Source organism: Myotis myotis, unplaced genomic scaffold (assembly GCF_014108235.1).
Source record: "Myotis myotis isolate mMyoMyo1 unplaced genomic scaffold, mMyoMyo1.p scaffold_m19_p_11, whole genome shotgun sequence".
Classification (NCBI taxonomy): Eukaryota; Metazoa; Chordata; class Mammalia; order Chiroptera; family Vespertilionidae; genus Myotis; species Myotis myotis.
In genome coordinates this window covers 3,013,941-3,033,465 of record NW_023416315.1, presented here as the reverse complement: position 1 = coordinate 3,033,465, position 19,525 = coordinate 3,013,941, and the positions used below count along the sequence as shown (strand labels likewise).

The window sequence follows — 19,525 nt, the reverse complement described above, 5'->3', positions numbered from 1 at the left end:
CAGCGTCGGAGGAGCTCAAGCCTGCCGGGCCCTCACCCCGGACTGTCCCCGCGTGTGACCGAGGTGCCTTGGCAGACGCGGAGGACAGCGTGCCCGGGTGATTTCTCATGCAGCTGCATGCGTCCAGGCCGGGCTCTGGCAGCCAGACGACAGCCGGGACAGCCGGCGGCAATGAACTTGCGGAAAAGACCTGACCGGAGTGGCTCCAAGTGCAGGCAGTTCTGTTGACGGTTTTACTTCTGCTTCATACTATGACCCAACCCCCCGGATTCCTACCCAGGACGCCCCGCCCAGTCCGGGGAGCTCGAAAGGACATATTCCCACAGCGGCACCCACCAGGCTACCTGTGCCTGCACCAGGGGCCAGAGCGGGGGGCGGGGACGGCTGACTCACAGGCACAGGAGAGCCGCTGGCCTGGCGCACGGACGGCTTGCTCACAGCCTGGATTTCCTCCGTTAAGAGGCAGCGTGTGTGACGGACAGCTTCTTCCTGGGAACCGCCGCGTGCGAGGCTATTGGAACGCTTAGTCATTCGGAAGAAGAAACTCCGTCCCAGGTCATTCAGTTTATTTTTCTGTTTGATTTCGGAGTCTGCTGCCACTAACCGTGCCGGGGACGGGGCCAGGTCATCTGTCCTGAGCCGCACACTGTTCGTCCAGGGCTACCCTCCTTCCCAAGCTGAGGAATCTGACCTTGGATCCCGCCCAAGGTCACACGCCAGGGAGAGCCTCGGCCCCAGCGTGAACCCAGCCTGTCCTGGAGGCGCCTTAGGCTCTCGATTCTACTGGCTCCATGAAAACCTGTGAGCGAGAAAACAGACACAACCACCGCAAGGCACCGCGGCAGGTCCACCGCAGGGCGGACCGAGCCTCTCCAAGGGTGAATGACAGCTGCGGTCAGGTCACCCGCGGGCCACGGGGCAGTCCCAGCTGTGTTTACCTAACTCTGCTGACGTCCTCAGTGCTTACAGCTCACAGTCCACACAGGCCCTGCACCAGCTCACACAGCCGGCCACTACTGGCCACAGAGCACCCGGCATCCGGCATGCGGCCCTCACAGGATGGAGAGCTGGTGACTAGACTAGGCCGGTAGGAGCTCAATAGTGCTGACCGTCATCCCTGCTAGGAAAACATTTTACTTTACTTTAAAGATTTTTTAATTGATTTTTAGAGAGAGAAGAAGGGAGAGGGAGAGAGAGAAACATTGATGGGCTGCCTCCTGCATGCCCCCGCCCCGGGAATCGAACCGGCAGCCTTTCGGTGCACGGGACGATGCCCAACCCACTGAGCCACACCAGCCAGGGCAGCAATAGACATTTTAAAAACATCCCCCTGTAGCTGATTTGTTACTGAATTATAACGTACTCAGGGGGCCTGCTGCTTGCTCCGTGTTGTGCGTTTAGAAATAGACAATGATGAGCTGGAAGTTTCTGCGCCCCAATGGAGCGTTTTCTGAGATAACGAACATGTTAATAAACTTTTGCTCGACTTATGACTTCCGAGCCGTGTCGTCGTATGTGTTTAGGTGATAAGAGCACACAGATCTTTTTTAAAACCCACCTGTCACCACACAGTCGCCTTTGCGTGTTGTGCGCGCGCGTGTGTGTGTGCTGAGAACGACGACCTCCTCTCTTGGCAAATTCCAAGCCTGCGTATCGGCAGCGTTATTAACGACAGTCGCCGTGCTGTACATTCGACCACCAGGAATCACTCGGCCTCCAACTGGAGTCTGTGCCTTTGACCCTCTCCTCGCCCCCCTCACCCCGGCTCCTGGCAACCAGCTCCCCACTCTGTGCCTACAAGCTCAAGTTTACATATTTTTTGGAAGTTTCCACACATAGGTGAGATCATACAGTATTTGTCATTCTACGTCTGGCTTATTTCACTTAGAATAACGTCCTCCAGGCCCGTCCATGTCGCTGCAAATGCAGGAATGCCTTCCTGTCTCACAGCCGGGTGACAGTCACCGCAGCTCACCTTCCTCCTCCGCTCCCCCACCGCGGGCACGCAGGCGTTTCCATGTCCTGGCTGTCGGGAGCCGTGGTGCCAGGGGCGTGAAGGGCAGCGGCTCCAGGAGATACTGGTTTCGTTCCTTCGGGGTCCCCTGCGTCAGCACATGGCGCTCAGGCCGCGCACACCCCACGCGCAGCCTGGCTCCCGGCCACAGCAGGACCTCGAGTCTCCTCCTGTGCGAAGTGAGAGCTGGACCACGGTCCCGCCCGGCTCTGAACGCACTCCCTCCCTCAGCAAGTGCTCATGGGGCGCCAGCTGCACTGGGCACCGTCAGTGTGGCTCTACTGTTCAAGAAATCGCTGCATTTTATGACGCACGGTCCTTCTGGGGGAAACGTGTTCCTGGACCCACACGCAGCCACACTGCTTTCCTGATGGGCCCCGATTCCAGCAGGCCCCGCGCCAGTCCCCGGCCCTGCCCACGCGCCACGAGACGCCCCCGGGTGTGCGCGGTTCCAAGGCTCTGGCAACATCCTCGGGCCCGGCTGAAGGCACCGTGACGCGCCGGCCGCGGGGAGGTTGTGGGCTGTGACGGGTGACACGGGCTGCCTGGCCCTCTGCCGGGCCATCAGGCGCAACCACATGACACCTGAGCCCAACACCACGGTCCCGGAGAACCACGCGGCAGACATGCCACCGTTCGCCGCCCGCTCTGCCATTCCAACGCCCGGGCACAGTGCTACCCGCGGGCAGGCCGCTGCCGTCGGAGAGGGAGGTTTCCGAACAGAGCGGACGCCTCCTGTCCCCCCAAAGCCTGGCTCGGGCAACTGGGCTTCCTGCTGGTTCGCAGGGAGCAGAGCGGTGAGGGGTGTCTTAGCTCAGTGCCGCCCGGCACCCCCAGGAGGGGAGAGAGGGCAGGGAGGACGGGGTGCTTCCCTAGCAGCGAGGGAGCCCGTTCCCACCCAGGCCCCAGGCTCCGCTGGGCAGGTGCCAGGTGGGGCGGCGAAGGCGCCTCGCATGCCTCCCGCTTTCACTTGGGGAGCGCTCAGGGTGGACAGGCCGGGGCAGGTGAACCTGGAATGCGGGCCCCAGCGCACCTCGCAGGAATGCCGCCTCCCTGCCGGCGCCGCGCTTGGCACGCAGAACCCGGGCGCGGGCCGGTGACCTCAGAGCAGGAGGAATGGAGGATCTGCGTGCACGCCGTGTCTCACCTTCAGCGCGGCTGACATGGCGGGGGGGGGGGGGGGGCTGTCCTGGGCATGAGCAATGTTTTGTGCATCCCTGGCTCCTACCCGCTCGATGCCAGTACCACACTACAGTGTGAAAACCAAAAATGACTCCAGACCTTGCCAACTGCCCTGGGGGTTCGGGGATGCCCACAAAAGTGTCCCCCGGCGAGAGCCACTGGCCTAGACTCCACATCCTGCTGTTGTCACTGCACTGGCGCCTCCAGTCCTAGGCCGCCCGCAAGTCCTGAGTCTGAAGGTAACGCCTTGCGTGTAGGTGGCAGTCATTACACTTGGAGGACCGACGCCACTCAATTCGAAATGGGTAGAACACACACCAACAGAGCTGTGCTTTCTCTTCCTAAAAGTCGCCAGTTTACCATCCGGCCACGTAGATGCCACAGTCTATTTTAACAACAACAAAGGGTGCTCGCAGACACCCCTCCACCCCAGTAAAGCCACGGGCAACGCCAATCCCCATTTCCCGGGGTAAGACGGGAAAGGAGATTTTGTGAAATGTTTACAAGCAAAATCAAGCCCACGTCTCTCTGCAGCCACGCAGACCTGCTGTCGTTGCCGTTTTGATTTCTTCTGGTTCCCTCTATTTTATGTCTTCTGGTGGAAGGGTTCAAAAATCACCTCGTTGCTGGTTCAAAATGTTCCCCGTGCACTTACATAGAGTGCACTGCGTGAAACCCCTCTGTAAAGGAGACTGCCCCCCACATCCACGCCCCGCGGGAGGATGGATGGGAACCGGGGGGGAGGCGTGCACGGAGTGTTGAAGACCATGTGATACTTGAGACATGAGTCAGGGAATTAAGTGAACGTTGCTTTCCCTGCCCTTGACGTTCCATTTCATTTCACTGACAACCCGTCTTCTCACCACGGTGCCAACTCGGGCCGATCCGGACACACAGACGGACGGACGGACAGGACACGGCTCTGCCTTTGGTCACTGACTGTCCAACACTCTGGGGTGGAGTGAGCTTGCCGGGCACAGCATCTCCTGAGGTTCCAGTCCCTGGTTACTTCCCGGCTAACTGAGCGTCCAACTGACTTTCCTTTGACGTAATATTTAAGCGTTGCCAGGGTGGTGACGGCTATCGTGGCCTCATCCTGTGCACGCAGAGTCATCAGCTGTCTCTTCATCACTACGGGGCCCCTGCCGACCACCTACGGCTCCAAACCGCCCGCCCGTGTCTACGGATTTGAGTATTTTAGAGAAAATAGAAATCGAGGCCCCTGCGCGGTTCGGATGATGGCGGACGCTGCAGGGAACTCCTAGACCCTGTGCACGCAGACTTCGGGTCACGGTTGTGTGAGGTCAGGCAAGGCTTTCCCTGGTCATCCCATGCTAATCCAACTGCTGATTCAGCGAAAGGACTTTGGAACCCATGGGTGTTGTTTACTTCAGAGGTGATTCCACGTACGGGAAGAAAATAAGGAAGAAAACGCGCGTCACGCTGGCGGAGACAGGCCTGTTTGCCTGCACCTCAATCCAGGAAGGCCGGTGAGAAAATCCCTGAGTGAAGGCCACTCCAACCGAATCCTTTGTTGGCTTCAACCAAGTCCTTTTCCCCACTTTTGTTTAATACACTCATGCTTGTCAGCGGCTAAAGGTGTTAAGATTTGAGGAGTTTGTATGGAATGCAAGCCCTTCAGTGAGGTTCGGAGCACGCAGAACGTGATTACATAGCACCACTGAGTCCGTGGCTGAATGGACCACGTGTTGTCTTTTCGCACAGAGCGTGTGCCTAGTGAGGGGCTACCCCCCCTTCCCCCTGTGCTCACGCCGTTTAGAGGCCACAGCAGAAGCCCGGGTGCCTCGGCCCACGGCTCCCTCTGATGCTCACATCTGCGCACAGTCAGCGCCGCTGCCATCCGGTGTGCAGTCACCGCATCCACCGCCACGGAGGCCCAGGCTGCCCCGGCTCAGGGCTGCCCACTGCTGTGGACTCGGGCGGGCCGGGAAGTGGCCAGGGTCTCGGTCACGGCCTCAGAGGTTCCCACGGAGAAAGCAAACACACTCCTTCTCACCCAGCGGATGCGACTCCTCGATGAGTGATCGCAGCATCTTCTGCTGCGGGGCCGCCGCCCTCACCTGGCAGTGGGTGCTGTTTACAGTGGAATTCCCCGTGTCCCCGTGACCCCTCACCCGGTCAACAGCATAAAGGAGACACAGAGGCCACTAGTCTCTCCTGCTCCCGTAAACAAGATGAGATAAACAGCCAGGGCCGACGTTCTGTTAACCCGAGGTTTTCTGGGAAAAGGCCTGCTGTCCCCACAGCGCGGTCGGCGGACACCGAAAAGCAAAACCCAAGACCGGCTCCCCCAGGACTCGCCGTGCGGCCTGGAATGCAGAGTGAACGCCAGCTCAGGAGGCGCGTTCACAGGTCGCCCTGCAGCATTTCAGACCCGCTCTGACACAGCGCAGCGACGGTGAGGTCATCGCCAAGGCCTGCTCCTCCCATGTTTTTATTTACTGAAGCTCCGACCCAGTGGACGTTTTTGTTTTTTTTTTCGATTTTATCAGGGAATTCACATGATTACGCAAACCTTCCAGGCCCACCTTTTCCTTAAAAAAAATATTTTTATTGATTTCAGCGAGGAAGAGAGAGGGACAGCGAGATAGAAACATCAATGACGAGAGTTTCATTGATCGGCTGCCTCCTGCGCGCCCCACACTGGGGATATCGAGCCGCAACCTGGGAATCGAACCCGGGACCCTTCAGTCTGCAGCTGATGCTCTATCCACTGAGCCAAGCCGGCCAGGGCCCACCTTTTCTTAACTGTGTCTGAATTCTACCCGACTTCTGCCCTGGGTCCCAGGATTGCTATGTCTTTGAAGAAAGGCAGTGGTTCGGAAGAAAGTTTACGGGCAAATAATCCACTTTTTATATTTTCCTGGGGTAAAAAGAAAATCTTGCTTCTGACCAGATCCAAGTCCGGCGCAGGGAACTCAGCCACGACGTGGGGAAACACACAACAGCGTTCCTTTCCTCCTCATTTCTTTAAGGGCCAAGTGACTGTTTCAAACGCTAACGTCGTTAGGTGGAACCTACACACAGTGACTGCGGCTTTTTGCTAGGAAACGGCTCAGTCTGTACATAAGTTCCAAAGAATTTAGCTTATCCTCAGACAGGGTAAATAAAACCGTAAACTCTTATAATAAAAAGAAAATAAAAACCTTAGGAACTTCCCCGGTAGAGCAGCATCGTAATTGCCCCCCTACTGCCCAGTGGCCTCCCGAGTGGGGCCGGGAGCCACAGGGACACTGGCGTCCCAGAAGCCGCTCAGGTGGGGCACCGAGTCCGTGCTCAGTGCCAGGTGGGTGGGTGAGGGTGCCCGCGGGTGATGTCACCCCTCAGGCCGCGGGCCCAGGGCATGGGTTTTCATTGCTGCCGACGGGTCCAAGGCTCCAGGCGGGTTTCTTCCTCCCAGTTCCGGCCCCGCTGAGTCAGGAGACTCAAGTTCTCAGTCCCGACACCAGGGAGGTGTCCCCTGGGGTCCAGCACCCCCCCGGGGAGGGGGCCCCACATGGCCTCGCAGGCTGTGTCCTTTCCTAATGCTGACCCACCCCGAATGCGTCCTGGGCTCCGGGTCCCCCTCCCCAGCACCCTCTCCCTATCACTCCTTAGGTCTCAGTGCAGACCCCTTGAGGGCCACACAAGGGGCAGCCGGGTGTCCGGCTCAGGTGGGAGGGCCCAGCTGGGGGCGCGCTTCCCTGCCCATCCTCCCATCCAGGCATCCAGACATCCACCTTAGCATCGGCATTTGAAACCCATGGGTCTTTTCAGGAAAGCGGGAACCACTCTCCTGATCGGAAAAGAGAAGTGTGGTGGGGGGGGTGGGCGTGTGGTGGGGGCGGGCACACGGTGGGGGGCGGGCGCGCGGTGGGGGTGGGCGTGTGCTGCCGGCTGCCACACCCCACGGTGAAAGGCTCTCCCTTCCAAGCAGCAGACGAGAGCTGGGAGAGAGCTGGATGTTCAGGGAGGATCTGTCCTGTGAGCATAGCGCCCTGGGGCTGGTGACCCACTGCCCGGCCCCACCCCGACCCGGAGAGCGAAAGGGGAATGGGGCGATGCCCACAGGGCCATGCAAATGAGACAGGTGAGCCGCTCCCTGTCCGGGAAGGCGGGGAGTGCCGCCCTGCTGAGCACACGGCTGTCCTGGGCTGTCCGGGCGGCCGCGGGCCTGGCGCAGGCGGAAGTGCCCACTTCCACCCCGGGCGACAGCCTCACCTCCTGCCATTGAACGGGGCGGACTGGACGGGGCTCTGGCTGCGGGCTCCCTGGGCAGAGGCTGCATTGTCCCGGGGCCAGTCCCGCAGCTTTTGGGGGCAGGAAGGCGGTCAGCAAGTCGGGCTCGCCTGTGGTTCTGCACGGAGCCGAGGAATGACCACGAAAGACGCACATCAGGCTCTGCCCAATGAGACCAACGCACTAAAACACATGTCCCCTCTGGTACTGCCCGCCCACGGAGTTCATGGCCGTGCAAGGGCATCTGTGTGAGTTGGGATCCAAGGCTGAGAGCTGGCGGCTCGAGACACTCCCCGAGGAGAATCTGCGGAATGAGGCTGCGCCTGCCCCGTGGTGGGAGCCGCCGGGACCAGGGGGCTGATGGCCTCTTCTCTGTCCCAGGGCGTCTGCAGAGCCTGATGCTGGATTCGGGGAGGTGACAGGGAAGGAGGTGTGGCTCCCCCCAAGGACCCCATCTTCCCACAGGGTCTGCAGGTGGTAAGAACCTGCCATTGCCTTTCCTGGGGGGTTTGTGTCGGTGGGAAGGAGGAGGAGGAGGGCCTCACCCCGTGTCTACCCTTTTCAACCTCCTCTAAAAACAATCTGCAATTGCCGGCCGCGTGGCACAGTGGCTGAGCATCGACCTAGGAACCAGGAGGTCATGGTTCAATTCCCGGTCAGGGCACAGGCCAGGGGTGCGGGCTTGACCCCAGTAGGGGGCGTGCAGGAGGCAGCTGATCCATGATTTTCTCTCATCATTGATGTTTCTCTCTCTCTCTCCCTTCCTCTCTGAAAGCAATAAATATATATTTAAAAACCAATATGTTGGTTTTTAAAAAGCAATATATTTAAAAACCAAAAAGCAATTTGTAATCATTGTAGAGTAAACTGAAGTAACAGAGTCCCACTTGGAGGCTGAGAAGTCGTTTTGCCCTTGAGACCAGAGGAAGGAATCGATGCGGGGCCTCTGAGACCCGGAATTTTCTAGTAAAACCTTGGCTCTCCCTGCAGATTTCTGCCATTTCCATCCAGTGACCATGAGCCCAGAATGTAACGCTTTTGCTGCAAGACAACCAACACGTAGAAAAGTGCGCGAGTGGAAGACGCACAACTTCGTGGATTCTTCCCCAAATGCCTCCTTCTGTGTCATCGGCACCGACACCGAGAGACGCCGCGAGGCGCGCGTTTCAGGAGACCCGCGCCGAAGGCCGCTGTCCTTCAACCAAAGGCGGCAAAGCAGACCAGGGAGATGACGCCGAACACGGGAGGGGAAGCGGACCCCCGGCCACCTGGGACTTGAACAGAATATAAGCAGCACACGCACGTGGATCTGAAGACTACAGGAGGGCGTTGGTTTGTCTAATTAACCAGCCCCTCTCTACTCTCTGTCTGTGTGTCTGTCTCTCCCTCCACCCTCGTTCCCTTTTCCTCCTCCTGCCTTCGTGGCCCTCCAATGTTAAGGACAAAAACATTTCATTTAGAAGAAAACTTAACTTCCAAGCATGTCAGACTCGCAGCCGGCGGGCTCATGTTTGACATGCTTGTGAAGGCTATGACATCTGTCCTGTCACCTCCCTCGCTGACTAACATGGTGAGCGTTCCTCCTAGGTGAACACTGGCTAGGACGTCAAACCAAGTATTGAGTCCTTTGCTCTAGCATGTGACCCCGGAAAGAGGGGACACCGGGGCGCCCTGAGCCTGTCCCATGACTTCCTGCGAATCTGTGATTCTTTAAAAATAAGGAGTCAGCAACAAAAGCTTCGCTACCGCAGCGAGCCCCTGCGCTGTTTACACAGGGCGGCCAGGCTTTGTGTATGGTATGGCTTCTGTCTAGGAACTAGAGTTTTTTAAAAAGTCTTAACTTCTCTCTTAGGTGAAAGGACATTGTTGAAAGAAATGAGGTCAACGTATCACATTCACACAAATACCTACTCTAACGTGTCCTGACGGTGAGCTCAGTGCTTCCACATCACCCAGAGGCCACCCAACAGTTAACATCCTGAATCCCTCCTTCCTACCCATGTTTTTTCTTCCCTTCTTAACATTAAAAAAAAAAAAAAAAAGCTAACCGTAGAGTTAACATCCAGAGAAAGTAAATGTTTGCCTTGCAGAGCCTTACAGGTCAGGAGCGACGGCCGCTGCCCGCGGTGTCCCCCGTCTGCCAGCGGACCCCCTGCCCCGCCGCCCAGCCCCGCGTGGCTCCAGGACCTCCCAGGGGAGGACCAGCCGAAGGCGGGCCCACCTTCCCACCCGCTGTGAGCACATCCCATAAATCCTCTCGTGTTTAAAGCAGCTACGCCATCAGCAATGTCCGTCAGATAAATGATCATCTTTGAACTGTTAGCTTTTCCATTTTTGGTGTTTCTTGCAGCAAAAGCAATTTATTTTTACTCACAGATTTAAAACAACTTTAAAAATAACTTTTATATGCTGCTGCGAGGAACCAGCGTGTCTCCAGCACATGCTAATTCATGGCCAGCCTGTTACTTGCCAATGTGAGAACGAAGACAGAGAGAGAGATCGGCACTGTGTTTTCACGGTCCCACATAGACACCTGCAGGCCTTCTTAGACGCACAAGGTGAAGACGGGAGAGCTACGGCGATCGAGGCTGGGCCCAGGCGGACACGTGGGCCCCGAGCCTCAGCCACACGAGTGCACCACACAGTCCACGCACAGCTCAGCTCATTTCTGATCAACAGCACTAGAGGGATGACACATCAGTCCTCTTCTCTTATTGTTTTTTTTTTAGAGAGAGAGGGAGAGGGGTAGAAACATCAATGAGAGAGAAACATCATCGATGGGCTGCCTCCTACAGCCCCCCCGACAGGGAACGGAGCCCGCAACCTGGCCTGTGCCCTGACCAGGAATCGAACCGTGACCTCTTGGTTCCTGGGTGTTGAGCGACACCCGCCTGCTGCAGGGGCCCAGGCACAAGGGGAGAAAGGACGGTGGAGGAGACGTGAGGCCTGGGGCCTCCGCAGCGCACAGGTGGCTTTGTGACCCCCGGCTTGGCGAGCCAGCCCCCAGCCTGCGCGTCCTGCCGAGGAAGGATCACCTTTCCTTCTCTGAGTCAAGAATGCGGGGACATTTCCCGCATTTTTCATAAATGACGCACACATTCCACTTCACAGCCAGAAAAGCCCGAGGAGACAGAGACTCAGGGAGAAGGATCTGCTCGGAGTGGCAGGCGCCTCCTGCCACCGTGTTTAAGCCCGTGTCTCGCCTGCGTTTGTGTTCGCCCTCAATGCCGAGGACCGTCCCGATGCCAGGGGCCTTGGTACCGTCTAGTTTATCCTCTGGGAGCTACTAGTAAACCCAGAAGGCAGGTTATCTCCTATCGTAACCGACCACGCATACAGGGGAAACTCCATTCAGCCGTGTCCTAGGAAAATACCTTTAGCAGCGGCACTTTGCAAGGTATGAGACATGCACATGCATGTTTGTATTAGAAATAATCCCAGGGAAGGGGAGGAGGATGGGAGCGGGGGAGGGAGGATAGACTGAGGTCCTACTTTGTTCTCACTCATAAATGGTTCCATGCACAACGTCCATTCAAGTCCCAGGAAGTGGCAGCCGACGTAGAGACACGAAGAGGTAACTAGAAGGTCTCGGGTTATCCATTAACTTGGCAGCCAAGCCCAGCCAAGGGCAAGTTCTCATTCGACGCATTTCAAAGCCCCTGAAGTCAGCACCGTAAACGCCAGCAGGTGCCAGGACGCTTCTTCAACAGCCACCGTGCGTGTGGCTGTGGCTCCTCTGGCCTCAATCAAAAGTGAAAGGACAGTTGTTTCCTTGTCTAACTCTATGCAAATGCACGGGGTGAAAAAGAAAACGGGTTTTGCAAATTAGCACCGGAGCACACTTGAGAGAGTTTGCCCGACGGCGGGTCTCGCTCGGCAGCGGTGGGTTAGGAAGTGTGGTGACGGACGGGGCGGTGCTGACGGGGGGCCATGAGCCCTGCAGCTCCCGGAGTCAGTGTTGCTGAGGGCTGAGCAACACCAGGTTTCTGACCCGGAAAACAAATCTCCCTGGAGAACTTGCTCAGACCCCGTTTACGATGGGAATTTCCCGGGCACCTTGCCGGCCCCAAGGCCCTGCACAGACTCGGTAAGCGACTGGTTTCCGTCCCACACACCACAACACGGATGCGTTTAGGAAAACATGTGGTTTTCACATGCAAATGCCAGCTGTCACCTGGGAGAGACTGCAGCACATCGGCTTCCCCCAGAGCAGTGGGTCCCAGCGCGGGGCACACGCCCACAGGGGGCAATTGGACTTCTAAGGGGGGCAATTCGAGTGAGTTATTCACAGTGACGTTTTTGCATTCCTTATGGTTCTGGGGGCCTCATAGACAACATGTAAATATACGCTGCGTCATATTTATGCATCTCAGTTCTCGATGATGTTTTGAAACTTCATTTGCTATTTTTTCCTATCACTTCGTATGATTTTTTAAACAAGTCCTTAGTGAGGTCTTCCTCAGGACTTCCACTGTCCTTCCCTTCTTTTATTTTCCTCTTTCATGGACGCATGTTCTTTGGAAGCTTGTTTAGACCAGGCGAATGGCCTCTTAGGCTTCCTCCCCGTGAACAGGAGCTCGCTGTCTGAGTAATTAGGGTTCTACGTCACGGGTGGGGGATCAGGGTTTTAGAGATGCTTGGGGGGGGGGGGGGGCGTGGCCAAAAGAAGGCTGGGAAGCAGGGCCCTGGAGCCTGGAGCGAGAGAAAGGAACTTCAGGAGTGCCCCAGTGGCGTCACACAGGAGGAGACCCAGCCGCCGAAGCGCATGACGCCCGCACGGGCAGGAAAACCCGCAGTGTCGCATTCTGCCTTTGGAACAAAACCCTTCACGAACGCTCTGCAAACAAGGGCTCAGAGCGCAGAGGCCTAGGGGCTCTCTGCTTCCGCGCGGCCGGCCGCGCCTGGGCGCTCACAGCCCCGCCACACGCTGTCCTTTGGCACGAATCCACCTGTTTGCGTCCGGGTGCTCTCTGCACCCGCACAGGTGGGGCTCCGCGCCTCCCAACGGTGACTCAGGAAGTGGGGATCTTTGAGCTCACAAGCGACTGGGGCCCAATCCTCCGGAAAAGCATTTTCCGAGTTCGCGTGACTCAGCGCCGATGACTGAGCCGGGATCACGCAGGCGTTCGCCTCCTTTCTCTGGGCCCTCGGTGGCTGGCGTCCCATGAAGGGTGTGAGGTCGGTGTTTGCTTATTCATAACAAGTGTTAGGGACAAATCACAGGATTGGGGAGAAATGTTAAAACTATCAACGGTAATCCAGGCTCTAGTTCAGTTCTTTACATCTGGCTGTTACTTTAAAAACACAAACAAAGAAGCCAAATGACCGTTCTGATTTTTAAATGCAAAACGTGTCACCTGGCGGGCATTTTCCTTCGGACGAGGTCAGTTTCCTCAGGCCATTTAGAGAAATAGAGCAGGGAATTCTGGGGGCTGGCCCCGGCCCACAGGTCTCTCTCTTCTCCTTCTTTCCTTGTTTGCGGTCCAGCTGATGGTTCTCCTTCGGAGAAGCTCCCCACCAGGAGATGGAATCAGCCCCCTGCTGGCTCCCGCGGGGGGGGGGGGAACCCCCCCTCCCCGCCCCCATCACACCTGGGATAAGCCATCGCACCCCAGTGAGCTCAGCTCCTCCAGGAGGTGGGGCCTTTGGGAACCTTGTTCTTTTAGGGTAAACCCAGGGCCCAGCAGGAGGTCGGCAGGGAGAGCGTCCCTGCTCCTCTGGCCCTGGCTGCCACCCCGACCCCCAGTGTCTGTCTGTGCTCACAGACTATCTGTCCCACCCCTGTAGGCCCCTCAGAGCCCAGGCTGGGGCTCCAAGCATGTGCCCTCTTCTATTATCAGGTTCAAGGTGCTCCTGCTGCTGTCCCAGGAGACACTGTGAGCTGCAGGAGGAGACTTCTGATGGATGAATTCGTGGAAATAGAGCAGGTTCGAGGCTGAGGTACCGGTGAGATCCACAGGGCCCCTGGTCCGCGGGGAAGCGCGTGCGCCGAGTCAGACCCCCAGGGGAGTCGGGGAGCAAAGACCAGTTCTTCTCCGTCACAGCTGCACGGCCACGCACCACCCGTCGGAGTCGCCGTGGACTCGTCAGGAAGGATCACAGGGCCTGGGTGCAGCGAGGCACCCTCTCTCAGAAGCACCTCGGGTGGCCCGAAGGGACGTTTGAGGTGCGAGAGCTCCTGCTTGGGGAGAAGAAAACGCCCCCCCCCCCCCCCCCCCCAGTCTTTTCCACTCAGTCACTGACGTCTAAACCGCGGACTCGGGCACATCTCAGATGAGAATGGGGAGTCCTCTCTGCGGAATGGCAGCCGTGGACACACACGGTCCGCAGTGCACTGACAGGCGCTATTGATTATTGATCAGCTGCCGATCACCGCCATGAGCGGGCTGCTGGCCACAGCTGCCCAGAACCCAGCCTCGCTCCATCCCATCGGGGTGATGACAGGACGTGTGACAGGCTGGGGGCGGGCTGTATCCCCAGCCAAAGGCAATCCCTGAAGGGGACTCTCCAGTGAACAATAGTTCAAGGCCATGCTCTCCTGGGCTCCAGGCCCTCCCGCCAGCGCCCCCTGGACCTTCCCATCTGACCCCCTGGAATCCGCCCAGTGACTCGGGTCGCCCTAAGAATGCACAGCCCCCAGGTGGACTCAGTCTACCCAGGCTTCCCGCCAGAAGCCCATGTGCCCCCTGGGTCTGCATCTCTCACTCGTTACACACGCTTACCCAGCAGTTCACCCTCCCACCGGCCTGAGCGAGCGGCTCCTTCCGCACCCCCATCCTCCTGCATCTCCATCTCTGCTCTGCGCGCCCGCACTGCCCTCCCCGGCTCCAGGTCGCCCCACACCCACTCCCCGCATCTCATCCCCGGCTCCTAGCTCAGAGCCCTGCGGCCACCCCGTCTCACACCGGGACGGCGGAGCTCCGGAACTGCAGCCTCACACCAGTCCGGTCTGTCTCTCCTGTCGCTGCACCGAGCCCCGGGTCTCCGCAGCGCTGGCTGCTCCTGGCGTGGCTCTGGGAATGGCCTTCGTGTCGCCTTCCCTGGCAAACAGCCAGCGCTCTGCAGGCTCCAGTGAGAGACCCTCCCCTGCGGGCTCCACCTGCCCCGGTCCAGGCGGAACTGAAAGCAAAGCCCAGCCCTGGCTGGTGTGGTTGGAGGCTCAGCCTACAGACCGAAGGGCCTGGCTTCGGTTCTTGGTCAAGCCATGTACTTGGGTTGCAGGTCCGATCCCCAGCCCCAGCTGGGGAGCATTTGGGACGCAATCGGTGTGTCTCTCTCACATCAATGTTTCTCTCTCTCTCTCTCCCTCTCTCACCCCCTCCCTAAAAAAAAAAAATGGCAAAAATATCCTCAGGTGAGGATTAACAAAAATAAAATAAAATAAGATAAAGCAAAGGCTAATCCCAGAAGGCTGCCCTGTGCCGTCGGACCTGCCGCTGCTTCTGCAGGGTTTCAGGCTTGCTGCCTGCAGATCTCTCTTCCCCTAGCTGACTGCCGGACACTTGAGAGCAAGTCCCGCGTGTGACTCACCCGCAGCTCAGACCGGGGACGGAACAGCCCAAGTCGCTCCCTGTGGTTCGAACATGAGGAAAAGAATGCAAACAAAGCCCGAGCCGTCATAGGTAGCGATGCGTGTCCTCACGCTGAAGGACAAACAGCCGCGGTCCCCTTACGTAACTGTTTATCCCAGCTCAGGGCCACGTGCGGGCGCAGGAGAAGCGGGTGCTGGTGGGAGCATGTCGGGCTGTGGACAAGGCCTTCCCCTCCAACCGCCAGGCCCCGAGACTGCAATTCAAGGTCTCGCTCATGAGACGTTCCAGATGTCGTCGTCGCAAAGGACGCCTGGGCCGTGGGGCTTCCTGGGAGAGCCTGCCAGAACAGGACGCAGTGCGGAACCAGAGGGAAGCCTCCCCTCCCCGCTCTGAGCGCGCTGCCGGCACCGGCAGGAGGGAAGTGGGTTTTAAACACACGCAGTGCACAGAGGCCTCGGCAGTAACAGCCAGGCTGATATTCCACCCTGGAGGCTCCCAGACCGGTGTCCACCCCAGCCCTCCGCCTCCTGCCGGCCTGGGGCACAGCTCCCGGCCCCCGGCCCCGGCCCCCGCCACCTCTCCTGCTCCCGGCAGCCCGGGGAGCTTTCTGGACACCTGAATGGAGTGTGTCTACCTAAATGCGTAGGAAGAACATTGGCTTTAATGGTTCCGACGAAGCGAGAACTTCAATCAAACTGGTTATCTGACATGAGGGGGTGGGCCTGGATCCGGGCCCGAATCCCAACTGCCCTGCCTACACTGGGGCCAGAGGGCAGACCCCCCTCAACTGCTGTGCAAAGAGCCGACTGCTGCGATTTTCTGAGAAAGGGCAACCTTTTGGGGGGAAAGCGAGAAAGAAGGTGTGCGCAGGCGCGATGCCACGTGGGACCGGCCCCTATGACGAGCCTCCTCCACCCGCGTGTGCTCACCGTTCCAGAATAAACCTGTCGAAATGCACTGAGACCAAAGCTGCTTCTCATCACAACTTCAAATGTTCACAAAGGACAGAAGGAGACAAAGCCAAAAGCGTTCCGCGGCGATCTGAGCGGCCCCGCCCAGTTTTCTTGTACTGACAGGGAAACAGGACACGGGGCAGCCATGTTCTAGAACCGTCAACTTTTCTCAGAGCGGGTGCCTGTGAGTAAACCTCCCTCTGAGGAAGCCCATGTCTGCTGTGCCAGGTCTCAATTCAAACAGAGCCGCAAACACGACGTTCAAGGCAAGCCACAGGGCGCACGAAGGCCACGCGATCCCCCCGGCGGGGCCTTCAACTGCTGAGTGTCCCTGACACTCTGACCCCACTGCCCATTCCAGGGCCGGGGTCCCAGCGTGGGGTGCTGCCCTTCAACACCCACAGTCACCCAGGTAAGAGGAGCGCTGGCTGCCACGCCTGTCACTGACCTCCAGACACAATCTGCGGGTCCCAGAGCTGAGATCAAAGCAAACACAAGACAGTATTTTCTTTCTAAACAGGGCGGGACCCTTCATCGCTGCTGACACGGCCTCTACAAACATTTCAGAACGCGTGGAGCGCTGGCAGGGCCCTGAGGAAGGGAGCGCGATGGGGCTCGGCCGAGTGTGTGACACAGCGCAACTCTGACACTAAATATCTGAAGCCAGAAATATATGAAGACAGCCAAAAGTCAGGAATGTGTTCGGGGGCGGGGCTGCAAATGCCTGCCTTTCTCTTCACCTAGGTGTTCTGCAAGAGCCAGGGGCTTGCTCAGCAATCCATAGATCTCCACAGATCGCCCGAGGGATGGAGCGAGGCCCAGATTGGTGCTGACTGGGCGACTGAGAAGCCTCCGGGACAGGCGGCCAACCGACCGAGAGTCTAGACCCGGGACGGGGGACCTGGAAGTCCTCCCCAGGGACCACCCTGAGGAACCCAGTCCCTGGTCCTGTCCCTCCCTGGCATTCAGTGCTCTCCTAAGGCCAGAACTCACAGGCGGCGAGGCAGAGGCGGGAGGTGACTGAGGGAGGGCTCTGGGGCAAGAAGGCCTCAGTGTGAACCCTGGTTCCGCCTCGTCCCAGCTGCCGGGAACTCACTTTACTTCTCCGACCTCCGTTTCCCCAGACATCACGGGAGCACCCGCTTCCTGTGCCTGGTGCAAGGGTTAAAAGGACCGAGAGGACAGTCGAGTCCATCTCTCAGAACCAGGCCAGTCTTTTCTCTAAAACAAGGACATTTCTTGAACAAAACTGACCGCACTTATTTGACATGGGTCTTTACCACTCTCTGTCAAAAGCCACAGCTTGTATTTTTTAGACTTTGCCCCTGAAACGTTGGTCTTTTTATGTGACTCTAACTGAACGACGCTGGCCCGCCTACTCCCGCTGCTGGTTTTTTGTTTTTTTCCAGGAGCATCCTGTTTTAAGCGAATACAGAACTAACAGGCAAGTCAAGTGGTATTTATATATTTTTTTCCAAAACAAATCTCCCTGCCCTAATCATCGTGTTCGAAGGGATAACAGGAGGAGCTGGGGGTGTTTCTGGAGAAAAGGGATGAGTTAAGGTGCCCCGAGAGTTTAATGTCACTCAGGACAGGGTCCGGGCAGCAGAATGGGAGGCGCAACCCCCTCCCGGCCCCTGTGGCTGGGGATTCAGGAGCCGGAAGGACCAGACCCTGGGGTGGGGGGGAAGGGCCCCCCCTGGCGCAGCCCAGCAGGGAGTAGACAACCATCCCTCTCGCAGGAGCCCAGCCCTCAGCGAGCAGAGGAGCCCACGGTTATGGAAATCACCCCCAGCTCCTGTTCCCACATTTTGCAAGAGGCTTCAAACTCCAGATGTTCCCAAAGAGCCCTTTCCGTCGCCAGCTAATCTTTCCGGAGTCTGTACCAATCGCTCTCCTCTGTGCCAAGATTGCCCGCACCTGGCAGCCGATCCCCGCACCTGGCAGCCGGGCAGAATCACCTGAGGAGCTCCGAGCAACCCCGCCGCCGTCTCACCCCGGACAGACGGAGGAAGCCCGCCTGTCTGGGGGTGGGAGGCAGGCTTCGGGTTTTATCTGCTTTGCTTTGGTCTAAAATCCCGAGGGATTCTCATTTGCAACCAAGTGCGGCAACCGAAGCTTTAGCCCAACTAACGCGCTCGGCCCCAGCCCCCACTCCCCGCGCCAATGACCTCAGCGGCAAGCAGGGACCTGACTCCTGCAACCGGCTGCGCGATGTTGAAATCGCGCAATTAAACCTTCCGAGCATGTTTCTCGTTTCTCACGTTGAGGGGGGGATGGCCGGCAGCCACCCACAGGGCCAGACCCGCTCAGGTTCGCGGTGGACGCTGGGCCCACGGGAGCCACAGACACCCATCCGTTTTGGCCAAAAATTAACACGAGTATTTTGGTTGGCTCAATGTCAGAATCTTCCGAAAGCGAAAAGAAACCTCCCCGAGAGAAACTCGGGATCCCGAGGAGGAAAGTTTGCTAAGAAAAAAAAAAGGCGGGGACCCGATCCCCAGGAAATTGGGCACCAGGACCCAGCGGTCCGCCCGGCTGGTCGCAGCCCCCCGGCTCCACCACGAACCCAGAGCCGCGACCGAGGCCCGCGGGGTCCCCAGAAGCGACCACTGCACCAGACCCCACGGGCCCGGGGGACGCGGGAGACCTGGAGGGAACTCGGGGGTCTGCGCTCCCCACTTTTGACGGAAGAGGACACCACGTCCCCCCCAGGCAGCCACTGGGAGTCAGCGACCGAGACCCACACTCGGCCTCCCGGCCCGGCTGCAGCTGCACCCCGGAAAGGGACCCGCCCGCGAGCCGGTTCCGGGGGGACGGCGCGGTGCAGGGAGGCCCCGGGGTCCCCGAGGGGAGGCGCACACGCACTCCCGCCGCCCTTCCCGAGGCCCCGGGACCTGGGACGCACGTGCCGGGACGCCCGCCGCCCCGTGCGCGAGGGCAGGAAAGTAAGAAAGTTGCGAGCGCTTCGGGGAGTCCCGATCCCCGCAGCCCGCGCCCTGGTCCCCGCAGCCCGCGCCCGCCGTCCCCTCCTCCGGCCGCCGCGGGCTCGCCCGGCGCCGACACGCAGCGGCACGTCCCCCGCGGTCCCGGCCGAGGCGCCCGTCCCGGGCAGCGCAGCGCGGGCGGCGGGCACGCCCTTACCTTTCTTTTCCTCCAGCGCCGGGCGCGCCGGGAACTGCGCCGCCAGGAGCACCAGGAGCGCGGCTCCCGCCGTCCGGGAGGGTCGCATCGCCGCCGGGAGCCCGCAACGAGTCCGGGAGGGAAGCGGCGGCCGTGCGCTCCGGCGGCGGCGGCGGCGGCGGCGAGGCGAGGGCTCCGGGGTGGCCTGTGGTCCGGCGGGGAGGCGGCGGCCGCGGGCTGCTCGGGACTCGCCGGGGACGCGGTCCGCCCTGGCCGGGGTGTGCGCACCGAGCGGGGGGCGGAGGCTGCTGCGCCCGCGCCGGGGCTGCCCGGACGTCTAGCGCGCGGGGCGGGGGCGCGGGAGGCTGGGCCGGGAGGAGGAGGGACCAGCCGAGGAGGAGGGATCGCGGAGCCCAAGGCGAGGCGGAGGGAGGAGGACCCAGCGGCGGACTTGGCGGCCCGCAGCCGCACGGAGGTGGCGG

General features: G+C 59.3%; 1 protein-coding gene across 5 annotated transcripts in view; it reads right to left on the bottom strand.

The window, feature by feature from the left end:
- EGFR (epidermal growth factor receptor) overlaps positions 1-19,306 on the bottom strand; it is a 116,713-nt gene extending 97,407 nt beyond the window's left edge. For all 5 annotated transcript variants that reach the window (XR_004970763.1, XM_036327270.1, XM_036327271.1 and 2 more), the window contains exon 1: positions 19,065-19,306. Coding sequence is in view for 4 of the 5 variants with exons in the window: in XM_036327270.1 (XP_036183163.1) it covers positions 19,065-19,152 (88 nt within the window). In the remaining variant the exon portion in view is untranslated. The remainder of the gene's footprint in view (positions 1-19,064) is intronic.
- Between the last annotated feature and the right edge of the window lie 219 nt (positions 19,307-19,525).